General features: G+C 39.3%; 1 protein-coding gene across 5 annotated transcripts; it reads left to right on the top strand.

Moving 5' to 3' along the window:
• Positions 1-3,317: 3,317 nt before the first annotated feature.
• On the top strand, positions 3,318-19,661 carry LOC309706714 (semaphorin-7A-like). Of its 5 annotated transcripts, none has more exons than XM_082533488.1 (14): positions 3,318-3,556; positions 8,845-8,975; positions 9,085-9,135; positions 9,224-9,322; positions 10,900-11,008; positions 11,232-11,339; positions 11,439-11,581; positions 11,684-11,862; positions 12,167-12,272; positions 12,617-12,812; positions 14,510-14,622; positions 14,813-14,958; positions 15,691-15,752; positions 18,690-19,661. In XM_082533488.1, exons 2-14 carry the CDS (start codon positions 8,853-8,855, stop codon positions 19,010-19,012), a joined length of 1,758 nt encoding a protein of 585 aa, XP_082389614.1. In that variant the 5' UTR covers positions 3,318-3,556; positions 8,845-8,852; the 3' UTR covers positions 19,013-19,661. The 5 variants fall into 5 exon arrangements, with proteins under 5 accessions (XP_082389614.1, XP_082389615.1, XP_082389617.1 ...); XM_082533487.1 differs by lacking the exon at positions 3,318-3,556 and adding an exon at positions 6,707-6,964; XM_082533489.1 differs by lacking the exon at positions 8,845-8,975.
• The last annotated feature ends 221 nt before the right edge of the window (positions 19,662-19,882 follow it).

Raw genomic sequence — 19,882 nt, 5'->3', positions numbered from 1 at the left:
AAATGTCTTTTGAATTAGTTAAATGTCAGAATCACTTTCATCAAATTTAGGAGTACATATACACTAAGTTTATTGGTAATTAATAAGAAAACTTCAGAAGATTCCATTCCGAGCTTAAGAAGCTTCTGATAGGTTAGTAGAGTCCATGTGAGTAAATTGGTGGCACACCTGTGGACGCACATAAGACACCCCCAAAACACAGAGCCTGTTTCTTTGACATGGAAAAAATCAAGAGATATCAACCAAAACACCAGGAAAAGAATTGTGGACCTCCATAAGTGTGGCTCAATTTTGAATACAATTTGGTGCCATTTACAATTAAGAAATACAGACAGATTCTCTCTTTACTCTTAAAGTTAACAAATATGTTTTTTTATATCTATCAATCTAAAAAAATAAACATTTAGTCTGATTTGATGTTACAATTAAAAAGTGTTTTTGTTTTTATCTGAAGAGTTTGTAAATATCTGGGCCCTGTTTCAGGAAGCCGGTTTAGAAAACTCAGAGTTAAAAATGATACTCAGGGTTGAGTAACCCCGAACTGTCCAACTCGGAATATTCAGTTTCAGAAAGGCTGATAACAATTAGTTCAATCAACGCGGAGTTGCTTTAACCCCAAGTGAAGCGCGCGGACGAGGATACATAAAGCCCTGATAAGCGGAGCACAGATTAAGCGAGTCACCATGGAGACGGAGGGAAAGAAGGCGCGGTCAATGTATTTCACAGCGCTTGAGGCCGAAATTCTGATGGCAGCATATGCCGATAACATGCAAATTTCTCAGAAAAAAAGTAACACAGCCTCAGCTGCAAAACAAAGGGAGCATGCATGGCAAAACATAGCCGACAGAGTCAATGCGTGAGTGTTAATATAAACATTGATCTAGGGATTTCCACCCATTTAACACGTTATTTTATCATATGTTATTTTATTTGTTATTTTATACATTTTATTTTGTGATGTGATGTGAGCGCAGGTGCAACCCAACAGGCCCCAAACGTTCCTGGCAGCAAGTAAAAATGAAATATAAAAATATAGTCCAAACAGGTGAGGTGTAATTGTATTATGAGCCATAGTGCTTGGTCTGTTTGTCCTATGTAAATCAATTGCAGTTAGAGGCTACATTAATTTTCTTTCTGTAATTATTGAAATTATTGAAATTATCTGAGCACATTACAAGTACATATTTGCTTACTCTGTATGCTCAAATGTGACCCCGTTATAGCCAACAGAAAAAAAGCGGAGGCCCGAAAAACAGGTGGGGGTCCTCCACCACCACCACTCACAGAGGCTGAGCAGTTGGCCCTCAGCCAAAACAGTGGGCGCCCTGTGGCCGAAGGCATCTCTGCGGGGACATCCTCTGAGTCAATAACCCCGCAAGACACAAATGCCTACATAGGGGGTAAATTCAAAATAATACATGATGTGCATACATCCTTTCTTCACAGTCACCTTCGCAGTGCTACTCATTCATTTGATAAACTCTTTACCATAATGGATTATTTTGTAGTGAAGTTATTTTCCTACTGATTTTGCCTTCCCTCAGTCTTGGTTGTCTTTGAGAGCATAATGACAATGAAGTGTAAGGTGATTGGTATGTTTGTTAATTGCCATTTGGTCCCTTGTAAGTTATAAGTGACCTGTATAAACCTCATATTCTATCAGTTGATGGTGGTGGTGTACTGCATCTGGTGCAGCCTCCTGTTGAGCCAGACCAACATGCAGTTGTGAGTAATACTCCACAGATTATATGAGTTTACAGTAGAACAGCAATGTTGTTAACTTCTTTACTACAGGAAAATAATGAAGAAACATTGACAGCTGTTACAGAGGAGGAAGCAACAGAGACACTTTATGAGGTTTACATCTTTTAATACTTTGTGTACAGGAAATACAGGCGACCAATAAAGCCAGTTGAACAAAAAATCTGTTTATTCTTCTTTCAACATGTTGAGGTGATGGGTCAAAGGAAATGATTGTGACATATGGTGTCTCTGACTGCGCTTCCATCTTGTATGTCCGTGGGAGGGTCAGGATGTTCATGGTTTGGATCACTGCTGATGTTTGGTTCAGAAGGACAGTGTTCTCCTCTAATTGTGGCAATGTTGTGTCACATGCCCTTTCTGGGGTGACCCTGAGTCTTTGCAGGCACTGGAACCGGGCCTTAAGCATTCCGATAGTCATTTCAATTCTGGCTCTTGTCCTGCAATTAGCCAGATTATATCGCTGCTGTGGGCCCGGTTCAGGGTCAGGGTAAGGGGTAAGCAAATAGGGTAAACATGGATACCCCCTATCACCAAGCAAGTAGCCAGTGAACTCTCCTAAGACAGAAGGATACACTTCAGTTCAAATGTCCCTGAAGCAATTGGTCTTTATATATTTTAAAGTATTCTCAACTCACCATGTCCAAATTTTGTGCTCAGTGTACATTCACGGAATATTTGTGAGTCATGGACAGAGCCTGGCCACTTGGCTTCCACATTTGTGATAATGTTGGCAGCATCACATATGATCTTCACAGTGCAGAGAACACAAATTAGCATCCATTACTATAATGAAATAATTTGTTAGTTTGAAATGCTACAGGGAACTATGTACCTGCACATTAATGCTGTGGAAAGACTTCCTGTTCACATAGTCTCCTTCATTTACTGAAGGAGCAATGATTGGAATGTGAGTGCCATCTGTACAGCCAATCACGCCTGGGAACCGTGAAAATAAATGTAAAATTTAAGTAGTAGTCCAAGTATCACCACATCATAAATTAAGTTTTGGTCATCCTGATACCTGCAATTTTGTGGCATCCCTCTTTGATAAATCTTGTGGGTCTATGACCGGGGAACACCACAAACGAGTACAGGAGACGTTTCAGTGCAACTGTAACATTCCTGACTGCCCGACAGACGGTAGCCTTGGAAACGTGCTCAGCGTCACCAATATTATACAGAAAGCTCCCGTTTGCAAAAAACCGAAGTGCAATACAAATAATATGTACAGAACTGAGAGCATGTCCGCGATGTGTCACATGCGTAATATATGGCCTGAGGATGTTATCCAAATAACTTATAGATTGTGCTGAGAAACGGTAACGTTCACACAGAAAATCATCAGGAAATGATAAAATGTCCAAACGCGCTCTGATCACTCTCTCCCGGCGGAGAGCTCTGCGGAGAATTTGGGCTTCACGATCTACTGGCTCTTCAAGGAAGGGGCACGCCATGTCCGACACTTCCTACTGTCAGGTTTCCGACAAAGGGCCGGAGACAGTCAGGGTTAGTTGTAGTAAACCTGCTAGGGGGCAGGTTAGCTTCACGGAGTGTGTCGTCATAGTGACTCACTCAGGCTGCAGCTGAACTCGCTTTGTGAAACCGAAAACCCAGAGTTTTCGTTAACTCAGGGTATACTTACTCAGTTTTTCCACTAAACCGGCTTCCTGAAACAGGGCCCTGGTTTCAACTGTATATTTGATGATGTTGGTGTTTGGCTTGATTGTCAGCACAAAGAGGGAGAGAGAGAAACAAAGAGAGAGAGAGAGGAGCAGAGATGGAACAAGAGCATGTGAGACACACATGTTAGTCAAATGGTTGTTTGCCAAAACTCATCAGAACATGTATCTCGTACCTAGTGTTTCTTTTTAGATTCCATTTGTTACTTTTCAAATTCTATATTTATTAAGTTGTGCAGGCTTGTTTGCACAACAAGGCTAAATAATTATATAAACTTTTCTGAATCTAAATAGTGGACTTTGGTAGAATTAAAAAATAAGGGTAGTGCAGGTCTATGATGATTTTTAGTGCTACTATGATCTAGTTTTGATTCTGGTTCTGGATCTTTGGTTAAGTTCTAAGTAGTCCTGATTTTGAACTGTTGTAGTCCTGTTTTAATTCCGAATCAGTTCTGGGTCTGGTTGAATTGGGGTTTAGTCCTCATGTTTTGATACAACCCTGACTTTGTTCTTCTGCCTTGCTGCTTAATTAAAAACCTAGTTTAAGGTGTCCTGCATATGTGATATATATTTTTTTTCCTATATGAAGTCATTCTTTTTTGAACAAAAATCAAAACAGAGCTTATTAATTTTTCAGTCATTTCTACCCTCACTTAATCTCCTTTCGCTGCTCAGCTCTCACACAGTGGCTCAGCTATGCTCCAATCCCTCCATATTGTGTCCAATTACATGCGAGGATATAGGATAATATCATTATGTGAAAAACAGAGGGTGAGAGACGCGACAGTCAAGTGGAGTGTGCATCTGTCCTCTGAGTAAGTGAGTGAGACAGTAGACAGCGGTGAGGAGGGCTGTGCGAAAGCAAAAACACATAAATATGCCTGACACCCATAAACGAAGCAGCATCTGGCTGCAGTTTAAAGACTTTTTTGTCTTGGTCTTGGTCTCGTCTCGACTTGGTCTTGGTCTTGTCTTTGTCTCGATACCCTCTGGTCTTGGTCTTGTCTTGGTCTCGGATTAGGCGGTCTTGACTACAAGTCTATCAGATACTGATGCTTCACGTTGACCCCTGCTGGATCTTCTCACCTCTAAGGGAACTTTGCCCTTCATCATCATCATAGTCATCATCAAATCATCTGTAACTCTCCTCACAGTGTTAATCAACTTCATTTACTGGAACGTGGATGGACAGTAGGTTTTTCCATGGGTCTTGGTAGGAACTTGACAGACCAAGTGAAACCGAACAGAGAAATGATTGATTCCACCTTCTGGTTTTGTATCGTGTTTTTATATTATCCATGAATTTTCTTCTCTCATTTGATTCATGGGTTGTCCTTTGCCTTAATGTTGAGTCTTTCCATGGCAGTTACAAAATCAAACGTGTAACTGCCACACTTTGGTAGAATTACTAGATGCTTCAAGTTGAGAGATAAGAAAACGTTCGGTAACTGCCCTCTCACCCCTAGAACAACATCTCGCTTCCTGACAGTTTGCCATGATTCAGTGTTTTTACTTCCTTTTTAAGCTAGGCCTTTGTGCCAATTTTACAAGCATTCGACTTCTGTTTTTCCTCTCTTTGACATGTTATTTTGCTATTTTGGCGAGTTGTTGAATCTACTTTTATTGCTACATGCTATTTTAAGAATCCTTTAAGGCTTTTCACTGCTTTTATTTGTAGTTCTTGTCTTATTCTGACCACAGAATTGCCCACTAGATGCTTTGGAGTTGACTTTGATTATTTGACTCCCAAACACTTTGTCCCGCTGAAAATCAGGTCCCAAAAGCCAGTTTGAACAGAACAGCTGTGTAACAATGAGGCTTCTAGAGTTGTTTGATTAATATCGATCTAGTACCGCTGTGCTGCATCAGCTGATTCTCTGATTCTTTTGAGTCGATCGTTCTTTGATGACGTTTTCCAAAAACCTTACATAGTCCTTCTCGAATTTGAGATTTTCCTCTCGTTTCCCTTTTAGTTGCTTGAGCTACACAGAACCACCTGCTTATTTTCTGGTAGCTGAGTGTGTTTCATGAAGGGGAAGCGATTTTGTAGGTTTCTATTTGGTCAGCACTTGTAAGCAGTGCATGTAATCCTGTCATATTGTTCACATGTTGAAATAAATTACCAATCAATCAATCAATATGTCTTTTGCCACAAGATATGTGTCACTGAAGTCTGACATCCAAAGTATTCTGACACAATAACACAATACATGTTAGAGCAACTGCAGGTGTTGATTCTGAAAATGAATTATGAGTTATGGCTGCAAACAAACAAAATAAAAAAAATAAAAAACATTTTAAACCCACAAAATATGCAAATTTACAAAAAAAAGGCTGAAGATAGAAACTATTAATTAGCCATGCTGATAATGTACCACTTAATTTAACAAACAGTAGCATTATTCACATATGAGTATTAAGCGAGAGCATCCGTTCTAAAAACTCGACCTGTTATTTAAAAATAAAATGGGGGGGGGGCAGCTAAGTAGTAATTGTGATGCACAACAGGATATGATAAAAGAAAGCATTGTATCATGTCGAGAGCAGCTGATCTATAGCATGTGATCACGGGAGAATTTTGGAAGATGGCTCATGTTAACCATTTTTACTTATCTGTCCTTCACTATGATGTTGGTATTATAATCTTGTTTAAGCTGTTTTACAGCATAAATAAAGGAGGGGGGGTGAGCTTTAGCTTAACTTCAATCATACAGGTAAAGGTAATTAAAAAGTGAAAATAGGATCAAACGTAATAGTGGATACACCTGTGCTTTCTCGCTTCTTCAATTTGTGCGTCTTTTTTTGTCTCGTTTCTCCTCCACCGTCCCCCATTTGACCTAGAAATCAGTGTCATCTGAAGGGTCTCTCAATTTCTGAAATTATTCTGGAGTAAAGAGGACAGCGGAGACATATCAGAGGATGTGTGTGTTATAGAGTCTAGAAAGTGTGGCACACAGCTGGAACATACAAGGAAGGAGAACTCCTCAAATAACTCCTCTGTACTCATATGTTGTTTTAGTTATTTGAAATGATCAAACTGTTTGCCCTCCATTGTTTACGTGTTCAAAAAAAGGTAAGAAATCTCTTCATAATTAAAATTAACCCTAAATATCATGAGCACTGTTACACTGTACATCATAAAATGCAGCTGTGGGCAGGCTAAATGATTAATAAAGCAGCTGTGTCAACTATGATAACTTTATTATGCAACTGACAAAATGATTGCTCAGAGGGTTGGTTTGTCTACACCTCTCTTCCTCGTGCCCGTGGGCGGGCAAAGAGACTCTGACTGTAAACTACACCCCAGCTGTCATGCACTTCTCCAAAGTCCTGAGTGCATTTTTTCCAGAGAATGTGTTCCATCGAGGTGAAGGGCAAGTAATTAGGGACGGAAATACTGTTTTGGACAGTAACGACGAAGATGACGCTCTCATTAGCGACATATTTGTTATTTTTACATCTCTGTAATTTGGCTATGGGGAACGTTGATCCTTCTCCGAGGATGATCTTCACAGAAAAAGGTAAAAAAAGGAAATGATTTTTCTTCATTTATGAGATATCAAATGCTAAAAAGTTAAAAGGGACTGCGAAGGGATTTTTATCAGCGCTTTAAAGTATGCAGTGAGGTGAATGAATATGTATTAAATGACTTGGTCATTGTGATTCAGGAAAAAAACATCAAGTCTTTCTTTCAAACGTACAGTCCGTATTATGCAGTTCCATTATCGTCAGAGGAGGACAACATGCCCATGTTAACCACAAGGCGATGTGTTGGACAGAAGGCAGCTTTGTGCCTTACAATGTTTCTTTGTTTGTCTGTGGACAATTTTTTCAACAATGAGTAGTGGTTAGGACTCACTGGCAGGATGATGGTTTAGATTTAGATGTTGTTTTTTTATTTTCTATTTTTTCTATAGTTACAAAAGAAATTAGGAATGATACGTATAAAGGCAAAGAGAGCTTTTACACACCCTCTTCTGGACAGAAATGGCTGTGAAGACTATGTTCTACACATTGTCCCTGTATCATAGTTCTTTAAGTTTTGACAATATTAACAAAACTCTACTTCACCCTCCAGTGCACGTCACTGACTTCGTTTAGCTAAACGCATTAGCATATTGTTATTTACAAAGTGGATAAACTGCTTATCTATGTAATTTCTTATCGTGCACAGACAGCTGCTTATGGTGGGTGCCCTTCGTACGTCGTAACATTTACAAGACGCAGTCTCACTGGTTTTGTCTCCCTGATAGAGTTCAAAAGTTAAAGAGTTGAAGAATTCTGTGGAGTGCAATTTTTATTTCTAAAAAATGTTTTTGTTTGTTCTACTTTATTTTAGTCTATTTGCCGTTTATTATATTTCTGAAATCTTTTCATGACGTGCTTTCTTGGGCAGGTCTCCCACGATTTTAATGCTAAGGGACTCAATGATTAAATAAAGATTTCAAAAAAGTTTATCTGTATAACATTAACAGAACAACGTGATATTTTAGTAGAGTGTCAGACTTCATCTAACTGAAACTTTTTGCACTTGTTATTTTGTTTATGTAAGCAATGGTAAACTCTTCTGACAACTGCAGAGGGTAGGTTTCATTTTCTCCCTTCAGCTAAGTTTTCAAAACAGCACCAACAATGCTACCATAAACCTCTTTTTGAAGAAGTAACTGGACATGTAAAGCAGTGTCACTTTCATATTGACAGTAGTGTGGGAAAAAACTTTGTTCAGCTTTTTTACATCTTACTTAATAAAACTGGATTACCACTGTCTACTTTAAGTAGACACAATACATCTTTGGACACCTGTTGCTTACAAATGCCATCTTTATGTGGGAAAGAGTTAAGAATGTGCCTTTAAAAATGCAAGAAAACCATAAGATTATCATTATTATTCTCACTGTAAGACAAGGCCAATGGTTTTTGGAGTTACAAAAAAGTGCAAGAGGGATGGCAGAAATAGGATCACCAAAGTGTTTGAGTTTCATTCTTAGGAGACCTGTACTAACATGCATCAAGCATTTCAAATATATGTATATACTGGGTACTAACAATGAAGTTCAAGGCTAAACACTTATTCAACCTCTATACTGTTGTGTATATTGTTGTGAAGTTTGGAGAGGATCCATAAAAACAATTGTGCGTAATATAAAGATTTTCACATTTGGTGTGATCTTGACCTGGTTTTCAACAAAATTTAATCAGCTCAAACTGTTATGGGTATGTGGATCTTGCACTACTAACAAACAGATAAATAAAATGAACTGATGACATACTCCTTGCCTTCCAGGGGCGAAAAATCATTCTTGTTGTTTATGATACTACATTATGGGTTTACCTGATGAATCTCATAATACATTCATACATTTTATCTTTCTTTTCTTGTTTTTGCTGGGTTTGTTTTTAGAAAAAGCAATGACACGGTTCAGTCTTCCCCATGACCCACCTGTACAGATTCTTTTCGAAGACCAATCAGACACTGTTTTAGCTGCTGGACAATCATACCTGAATACCTACAACTTTCAAAACCATAAGACGGTAGTAGAAATCTGTACAACCACAGTAAATGATTATACTGAGATCATTGAAATAATATTCATAATAATATCATGGGAAAGTAATAGTCCTGCATCATATATCTACATAGAGCCACAAGTTTATGCAGTGGGAGAAATGCAACAGCATAAGCAGTGAACATGTAAGTAAAACAAACAAATTTAGTTGGTTAGATTTGATTGTTTGACCACTGAAGAAATATAACAAACAATATTTGTCTTGTCTTTAAGGATTGCAGCTATAACATCACTTTGGTCCACCGGAAGAAAGATGCTAACCAGTTGTTTGTGTGTGGAACAGATGGCAATGAAAGGGTTTGCTGTAACACGGTAGGACACTGGCATCATTGTCATTGAGAACTGTTAACATCACCACAAATACAGGGTGGGCCATTTATATGGATACACCGTAATGACATGGGAATGGTTGGTGATATTAAAGTCCTGTTTGTGGCACATTAGTATATGTGTGGGGGCAAACTCCTCAAGATGGGTGGTGAGTGACCATGGTGGCCATTTAGAAGTCGGCCATCTCGGATACAACTTTTGTTTTTTTCAATAGGAAGAGGGCCATGTGACACATCAAACTTATTGGTAATGTCACAAGAAAAACAATGGTGTGCTTGGTTTCAACGTAACTTTATTCTTTCATTAGTTATTTACAAGTTTCTGACCACTTATAAAATGTGTTCAATGTGTTCATTGTGTTGGATTGTCAATGCAACCCTCTTCTCCCACTCTTCACACACTGATAGTAACACCGCAGGAGAAATGCCAGCACAGGCATCCAGTATCTGTAGTTTCAGGTGCTGCACATCTCATATCTTCACACCATAGACAATTGCCTTCAGATGACCCTTCAACTGGCCCACGATGACCAATCCACTTTCCAGGAAACTGTTCATCTAGGAATGCTCGGACCTGGCACCCATAATGTGGTGGTGCACAATCTTGCTGGAAAAACTCAGGGAACGTGCCAGCTTCAGTGCATAAAGAGGGAAACACATCATCATGTAGCAATTTCAAATATCCAGTGGCCTTGAGGTTTCCATTGATGAAGAATGGACCCACTATCGTTGTCCCCATATACCACACCAAACCATCTCTTTTGTTGTTCCAACAGCCTTGGAAGGATCCATCCAATGTGGGCTAGTGTCAGACCAATAGCAGTGGTTTTGTTTGTTAACATCACCATTCACATAAAAGTTTGCCTCATCACTGAACAAAATCTTCTGTGTGAACTGAGGGTCCTGTTGCAATTTTTGTTTTGCCCATTCTGCAAATTCTGTGCGCCGATCTGGGTCATCCTCGTTGAGATGCTGCAGTAGCTGGAGTTTGTAAGGGTGCCATTTGTGAGTAGCTAATCCGCCAAAGGGATGTTCGACTAATGCCACTCTCCAGTGACATGCAGTGAGTGCTATGCTGTGGGCTCTTGCTGAATGAAGCTAGGACATTAGTGACAGTTTTCTTGCGTCCACATTTTGGCAAATCCAACTCTGAACCAGTTTCACGAAACTTAGCAAGCAGTTTGCTGCCTGTAGCATGGGAGATGGGTGGTCTCGTAGGGTGTCTTGCATTGAAATCTGCTGCAATGGCCCGGTTACTGCGTTCACCAGATATCAACATGATTTTGATGCGCTCCTCACGTGTTAACCTCTTTGACATGTCAATGGCTGTGAACAAAGAGAAACTTGTAAATAACTCATGAAAGAATAAAGTTACGTTGAAACCAAGCACACCATTGTTTTTCTTGAGACATTACCAATAAGTTTGATGTGTCACATGGCCCTCTTCCCATTGAAAAAACAAAAGTTGTATCCAAGATGGCCGACTTCTAAATGGCCACCATGGTCACCACCGATCTTGAGGGGACCATACATTAAGATGTGCTGTGCTTTCTTTTATAGGATTTAACAGTGGAGGCCCCCATGTGCCTTTCCTCTGAAAATATCGCAAACTTAATAGAAGGTATAGAAAGATTTAACATAAAGGAGGGTGAACCATCAGTTTTTATAGGTGAGTTTTTCTACATGAGGATGCTCTATAATAAATCTCCTGATGAATCCCTGCTATTTCATTCATTTGTTTTCAATGATTGTGTAATTTGCAGAAAGTCTGTACTCTTGTCAAAACTACTAACATCCTTTAATCAACTCAATCCATTCTAAAGGTTGTTTCTTTTTCTTATTGCTATTATATTCAACCCTATAAAACCTTCATTTGCAACTGTTTTTTCCAGATTCTGAACAGAGTGCAGCTCTCTACATAACACACTCTGGATCTGATGAATCTGTTGGTATTCAGAAATTTGGTAAAGCAATAGTGCGGCCAAAGAACCACGATAAAGGTATTTTCATAAAGTTAGAGCCAGAGACACCTTATTTAGTGAAATCACATCACTCTAAATGTTTGGATTCAAATAAATATTTTGTCTTTCAATGTTTAGAGCAGCATTATGTAGGATTGGTGCTCAGCAAACGTGAAGAGGATCCCTCCCAGAACAGACTTTATGGCTTCTATAGGGAGAAAAGCAAAGACAATGGACTGTTCCGTGAAATGTGGCTCCCCTTTGTGACCCGGGTTTGCATGGTAAGACCAAAATAGTTTGAAAATTTATATTAAGTGCCACCAACATTAAAAATTAAATAAACATAAATACATCATGACTGATTGACTGTCCATTGCTTCTAGGCAGATGTTGGTGGTCCCAAGAACAATTTGCAGTTTACCTGGACATCCCAAATGAATGCCAGGCTCTTCTGTGGAGATCGTAACAGAAAACAGCATTTCTCTGAACTGGTGGATGTTTCCACTGTGGATGCAGATCGATGGCAGGATACAAAGATTTATGCACTCTTTAGAAATGAATGGTAGGACTCTGATGATATTTATTTTGATGCTAATAATAATGATATAGTTATAATTTACTCTGTTTCTGTGACTAGCTATTTGTGTAATCGAATCATCTGCTTCCAAACTTCCAAACAATATCCTTTCATGATGATAAAAGGACACTTTGTTCTTTTTAAGCCGTTCCCTACCAGTTTCTTATTTTCTCATTCTGTGTGGTCAGCTGCTTTTTCAACTCTCTCTCTTTTTTTTTTTTTACCTTGGACCAGTCTACTCATTTTGCTGCAAATGTCTCAGACAAACCTACAATGTGTCTCCCTGCAGGGGGATGAGTGCTGTCTGCATCTACACAATAGGAGACATTGACAAAATCTTCACAAACTCCCCATTCAAAGGCTACACAAAAGCTGAGATGGACAGGCCAAGGACGGTATGGAATATTCAAATTGGTCTAAAGTGAAAAATTTAATAACGGCTACCATCACAAGAAGATCCCTGCCTTTTTGGGGGGGCGGAGTATATAGACAAGAATAGAATAGCCCTTTATTATAATTTAAACCAATGGTTAAGTGTAGTCACTGAGTGAAAAATAGCTTTTAAATATTTTCTTTCACCTTTACGATATTAAATTAATTAAAAAACTAAATTAAAAGGTTTTAGATTTGTTTTTAAAACAGTCATTTGGAAACTGAAAAAGTAAACCAGAGGTTTACAGGCTTATTGACCAGTCATCTGGTGTTCAGCCAGTCTAAGTTAAGCACCTTATTTCTTCAGTGCGTTGATGATAGCACCAAGCTTCCAATGGAAACCCTGAAGAAGATTGAAAAGACTTCAGAGATGGAGCAGCTGGTTCATCCTGTGGGAAACTCTGGCCTTCTTCTCTTCAATCACCAGAGCTATACTCACATCCAAATTGATGGCTCACCAAACAGGAGAACCAGTCACCACACTGTTATCTTCTTATCTTTAAGTGAGTAAAAACAATAATCTGAAGTAGTAAAAATGCTAAGAAGAATATGCTATAATGTATGTTTGTGTATATCTGAGATCATACCTCAGGGCGAAAATAGTGCAGTAACCAAATCTCCTTGATTGATGCGGGAGGTGCTGTGATCACAGCCATGTAATTATGAATGTATTAAAAGAATATAATATTATTCAACGGGTTTACCTGAGTTTGAAGACCAAAAATTAACAGAACCTCAGAGAGAGAGAGTGGGGTGGCTGAGGTGCATTTGTGCATTTAGATTAGAGATGTACCGATCCGATATTACGTATCGGTATCGGTCCGATACTGACCTAAATTACTGGATCGGATATCGGAGAAAAATAAAAAATGTAATCCGATCCATTAAATATCACGAAAGCACCTCACAAAACTTGCAACACGCCGTAACTCACCTCAGAACGTTAGCACGTCGGAGCAGTATGCATCACGTGATAGAGCGGCTGTGGCATGCGGGACCTGTCGGTGGTCTGGATAGCATGTGGAGCTTCGCATTTCATCTCCGACAAAGTTATCCCGAGAGAAGTAAAGCAAGTGTGTAAGTCCATCTCTGAATGTTTGTAAAGCATTCCTGCGTTAAGCTTGACTGCCTCTCGCTCTCCTGCTGCTACTTCAATCATGAAACTGCTTAATGATCAGCTGATCGGCTTTTCTGTGCGAGTCCGTGTCTCTAGTTTGCTTTTGGCCCACTTTGCACCAGAAAGAGGAAACCAGCGGCTGAACAACAGCAGCACGTTTAAGCTTGATCAGCTATTGTTAGAATGTATTTAATATTACTTTCTACTCGAGGATCTTTTTCTACGTAGCTGACGCTGGTAACTGTGCAGGGGCGGATCTAGCAAAGTTTAGCCAGGGGGGCCGATAGGGCATTAACAGGGAAAAGGGGGCACAAAGACATACTTTTCTTTCTTATTCTCATTTAAAATGTCTAGCTTTTAATAAATAATTATCTGACACCCAAAGTTTTAATTTGATGTAAAATGAATAGAAGTCAATTACTGTATATAGTAACTATTAAGTCTAATATATATACCCTAGTAAGCTATAGTACTTTTTCCTTTGGGAAGGTACCATCTGTGCAGTCTGCAAGTTTGTTGAAGAAAGATGTTGAATCTATTTAATATTTCTTGAAAAATAATTGATTTCTGTGCATTTTTTTTCACACTGCATCAAATTAAGGTTGATTACGTCGATTAAGCATCATGAGGTGGAGCGTGAGAGGTGGTTCCCTATTTTTTATTTATTTATTTTTGTTGTTGCTGGGAGTTGGAACCCTATTAGTTAGGTTGCTTAATATTTATGCTAAGTACTCTTTAAAATACCAGAATAGGGAGGATGGTGTAGGTTTAAGTTTATTAGATTGATCAGTATTGCTGAACTATGAAATATATTTTTTTGCATACAGGTATAACAGAATAGCTTTAGCGTACTTGTTGTTTTAAACTTGAGTATGAACTTATACAAAATGCAGCAAGATATTTAAAAAAACAGTTTTGTTGATTAAAAAACACTATATCGGATTCATATCGGTATCAGCAGATATCCAAATTTATGATATCGGTATCGGTATCGGACATAAAAAAGTGGTATCGTGCCATCTCTAATTTAGATGGGTTTTAATATTTAGTATCATCCCTGCTTCTTTTTGTGGTTTTCCGCAGACAATGGAGGAATTCATAAAGTATTGCACAATAAAAATGATACCTTTCTCATTGCTGAGTTTCGACCATTCAACTACACAGAACAGATCAGCTTCATCCTTCACCCATCTTCTGTGAGTACCAGTGTTCCCTACAGAACAATATATCCTCCACTAAACCATATAGGTGTGTGAGTATGGAAAACAACTTAGATGCTCCTGAAAAGGAACATCAAACTTAGATCTGTAAATTAACTCCAGTGGAGTTTTTTGTTTTTGTTTAGAAATGGCCGAGTACATTAAGAAAACTTGTCCATCGTTACAGAAAAAGCTGTATGTGAACAATGGAAGTCAACTGGTCCAACTTGATGTAGCAGACTGCTCCCAGTATGGAGATACCTGCCAGGACTGTATGTTATCCAGAGATCCTTACTGTGGCTGGGATGGCACCCAGTGCATACGTGACACAAAGTAAGACCTCAGAGCTTTATGGAACTCATATCTGGAGAATATGCAGAATAATTCTTCGCAACCAAAGATTGCATGAAGTAGCCTTACATTTTTCTAACAGCAAGCTGAAATAAAAATGTAATGTTTACTAATACAAACATTATTAAGAACCTACCAATGTTACCACCATAGGTTGCAAGATCATGTACATTGTAAAAGATGGTCATATTTATAAAAACAATGTTCCTTAGTATTCAAACACTCCTCTTGATTCATACACAGGTGTGATTCACATCCTATAACGTCATACTAGCACGCCCTGAAATGTGTACATAATATGCAACATTATTAGCTTACTTTTTGCCAGTGGTGTTGCACACTTCATCAAGGATGAAGCAGCACTTAGGAAATACAATGTCCCGTAAATCATGTTATCACAATATTTCAACACTCACTGACACTCATTGGAGCTTTTGTTTATGAATTTGTCCTACTGTAGTACAGCTCTACTGCTTTATGAAAAGCTAGTGTACTGTGTAACAACCAGTTATCACCCAACGGGTGTTAGGCTTTTTTGTTCAACTAACTAAAGCTGATGCAAGTCAAGATACTTCAGCATAATTTCAATTAATTTAAAGGGATATACTTGGGAGGAGTAAGGTTCCTGTGGGTTCCTGTAAATGTTAGTTTTCTATCAACTGCCAGGATGTTGGTTACATACTGTCTAATGTAAACATACACTATGTTTTGCAGTGGGATATGGCATGATGCAGCCACTTGGAACCTAGCCATCTGTCAAGAACACGCTGAAAAAGGTATTTAAATTCATGCACCTGTAAAATTTGGACAGAGCCCCAAACTATCTGATAGATATATCAGAATCAGCATACTTTAAGATAAGATAAGATAAGATAAGATAAGATAAGATAAGATAAACCTTTATTAATCCCTCGGGTGGGTTCCTCTGGGAAATTCGGTTTCCAAAAGCACAGCACCGACAGAAGTTACACACACACACACACACACACACACACACACACACACACACACACACACACACACACACATATATAAATACAGATACATATATAAATAAAATATACGAAGGGGATAAATAGAATAAATAGGAATAAAAATGAAAATACAAGTGAATTGCACATTTCAAGTATGGAGTCTATTGCACCGTTGACTATTAACAAAAGTATTGCACAAAAGGTATTGCACAGTGAAGTGAAGAGGCACTACAGCTTAGTTGTTCCCCCCTCCTTTGTCCACCTGTTTCCCCTCCCTCTCCCCTCCAGAGAGGAGTTAAACAGTCTGATGGCGTGTGGGACAAAGAAGTTTTTAAGTCTGTTAGTTCTTGTCTTGGGGAGAAGCAACCTGTCACTGAACAGACTCTTCTGGTTGTTAATGGCCGTGTGCAGAGGATGCCCAGCATTGTTCATAATGTCCAGCAGTTTTTTCAGTGTCCTTTTCTCTGCCACTGTTACCAGAGTGTCCAGCTTCATGCCGACCACAGAGCTAGCCTTCCTGATCAGTTTCTCCAGCCTGGATGAGTCCTTCTTTGCTGTGCTGCTCCCCCAGCACACCACAGCATAGAAAAGTACTCCAGCAACCACTTTATTAATCCCTCGGGAAATTATGTGGGTTACAGCTGCTCCAGCACAGTAACATTAACAAAAATAGACTGAACTATTTAACAATACAATATGTTAACATACAAGGAATAGCACAATATATACAAATCACCAAATAATAAATATCCAGGGTTGACAGATGCAATTATAAATAACTATCAAGAATATTCACAGCAACATTATTGAGTAGAAAAGAGTGTGTGCAAAAAGGATGTAACTATTGCAGTGTTTACATTGTATTAGATAGAGGAGTTGTACAGGGAGATGGCCACAGGCAGGAATGATTTCCTGTGTCGTTCAGTGGTGCCTTTTGGTAATCTCAGTCTCTCACTGAACGTGCTCCTGTGACTAGCCAGCGTGTCATGGAGTGGGTGGGAGGTATTATCCAACATTGTCTTTATCTTGGAAAAACTTTCGCCCCTCTGACACCACCTTAAGAGAGTCCAGCTCCATATCCACATTACTGGCCCTGCAGATAACTTTATTTAGTCTGTCGGCATCAGCAATCCTTAACCTGCTCCCCCAGCATGCAACAGCATAGAGGATAGCACTGGCCACAACAGACTTGTAGAAAATCCTGAGTATTGTCCGACAGATGTTGAAGGACCTCGGCCGCCTCAGAAAATAGAGACGACTCTCGCCCTTCCTATAAAGTGCAGTAGTGTTTTTAACCCAGTCCACTTTATTGTCTATGTGTACTCCAAGGTATTTATATGTCCACGTTGACCCCATGGATTGAAACAGGGGTCAAGGGTTTTCTGGTCTTCCTAAAATCAACAGTCAATTCCTTGGTCTTTCCCATGTTGAGCTGCAGATGTTTCTGCTCACACCACATGACAAAGGAGTCGACCACAGCGCAGTACTCTGACTCATCATCCCTGCTGATGCATCCAACCACTGCAGAGTCATCAGAAAACTTCTGGAGATAGCAGGTCTCTGTGCAGTGGCTGAAGTCTGTGGTGTAGAGGGTGAAGAGGAAGGGGGAGAGGACAGTCCCTTTTGTTTCCCCTGTGTTGCTGATTACCTTGTCAGACACAATGAGACCACACATATTGTGGTCTTCTTGTCAGGTAATCAAAAATCCAAGACACCAGAGAAGCATCCACTTGCATTGCTGTTAGTTTATCACCCAGGAAGGTCGGCCTGATGGTGTTGAATGCACTGGAAAAGTCAAAAAACATGACCTATGCAGCACTCGCTGGCTGGTCCAAATGGGTGTAGACACGATTGAGCAGGTAGAGATGATGGCGTCCTCATTTCCGAGTAAGGACTGGTAAGCAAATTGAAGGGGATTCTGATGTGGTCTGACTATGGGTCGGAGTAGGTCCAGGATGAGTCTTCCCAGGATTTTCTTGATGTGGTAGGTCAGTGCCCACAGGCCTGTAATCCTGGGGGTCAGCACTGGGACCCTCTGCACACTCAGACTCAACATGAACAGTTTATGAAAGACTCCACAAAGCTGGGGGGCACAGGCCTTGAGGACACGGGGACTCAGTCCATCTGGTCCAGCAACCTTGCCTCCTCATTTGCCTCTGAACCTGGTCTTGAGTGAAAGTGATGTGTGGCAGCCTCGCTTCTGTCAGTCTGCTCCAGGGCAGCTGTGGCTACAACTGTAGCTTGGCTACAACTGTAGCTGCCTCCACCAGTGTGTGAATGTGAGAGTGAATGAATAGTGGTATTGTAAAGCGCTTTGAGGGTCTCAAAAAGCGCTATATAAATGCAATCCATTATTATTATTATTGTGAATGCATTCCAGCAACTGGAAGAAATCTTGGTTTGTCTTCTTTTTTTTGTCTTCTTTTTTTCACGATATGCTCTCTTTCATGTTGTTTTCCTATTGGTTGGAATGTAGATGTGGGTTTTAGCAGCAGTCACATGGTTATATTAAATTTCTGACACTATCAAAACTTTTAATGAGACATTTGAAAGGTTTTTACTGATACATTTTCAATCTGATGGCTTATCTATTGCTTCCTAAAAAAAAGGTTTCAACCATTTTCCCAAAGAGCTTAGTGCACTGGATTTGTGAGAAGAAATCAGAAATTTAAAAAAAAAAAAGATGTAAAACAAAAACATGGCTAAGCTAAATGGGCGTTCTTGTGTTTTTTTCCGCAGAATTTCCAAATCCAGAAAAAGATGTTGTCAGATTTCACGCAAAGCATTTTCTGCAATGCCCAGTATCCTCCCGTCATGCTCAGTACAGTTGGCACCACCTTCAAAACTCTTCATCTTGCATCGGGAAGCCAGATCATTGCCTTTATTTGATCAACAGCATGGGACCTGAGCAGGAAGGAACTCATACCTGTGTATCAGAGGAAATGGGTTACAGGAAAATCCTGGCACAGTACCAACTACAGCTGGGGAACAAGGTGGTTGGTTTACAGTCAAAGCCAATGATCTGGGTTTGTCTCATGGTGGTTCTGATTCAGATGTTGTGATGTTAGTTCCTCAGAGTTGTGATACTATAAAAAAAATTTCATTATTCTTTAATTTATTTTTATTTTTTTAACTAAAATAAAACTCTATTACTTCTAATACTTTGAGCTGCAGCTCGGGATGTAGAGCAAGCCATTATTGTAGAGTTTTGATATCTGGTTTCGCAAATGTCCTTGGATGAGATCAATTGCCACCAATGCATTCATTAGCGTGTGTAAGAGAGATAGATTAAAAAACAAACTGCAGTTATACAGCCACGCTCCAAAGCTTTTCTTTTTTTGAGGGGCTAATTCATTCATTTTTTTCTTCTTATGGAAAAAATATATTGAATATCAGTTGGACTCAGGCTTGTTGACAGTATTAAAAGCTGAAGTTCAATGGTATAAAATGCTGTCTGTGGTAATTTTTAGAAATTAATTGCAGTGTTGCATGCAGTACATGCACGCATGTCAATCAATATTGATTGATTCCTTTTTTTTATTCTTTCCTGTAACTGTTGCATCTGTTTCCTGTAATTTGAAATTCTGCCAGAATGTACACAGTGCACGTTATAAATTTCCGGCCATGTGTCTTAGCTCATGTAGATTTCCAAACACTGACCCAGTTTCTGTTTGTTCAGAGTTCGGTTAATAAAGAGAAGAAACACTCAGACACTTTTCCCCTATTTTTGAGTGAAACCTGATCATAAATTCCAAGTAGAAAGGTAAGACTTTTGACCTCACAGTGCTTTAGGATAGCAAGCAAGTTGCTGCTTTTCAAATGCTTAACCTGGCAGTACAAATGAAGCTACAACCAAAACAAAAAGAGATTTAATTTATCACATTTTTGCAGTTACGTGAGTCCAAAAAAATACCACATCTAAACATCTCAAC

The sequence above is a fragment of the Aulonocara stuartgranti genome (genome assembly GCF_965226115.1).
Source record: "Aulonocara stuartgranti genome assembly, chromosome: 1".
In the NCBI taxonomy this organism is placed as follows: Eukaryota; Metazoa; Chordata; class Actinopteri; order Cichliformes; family Cichlidae; genus Aulonocara; species Aulonocara stuartgranti.
Note: the sequence above shows the minus strand (reverse complement) of the source record. Positions and strands in the feature narration are given on the sequence as shown.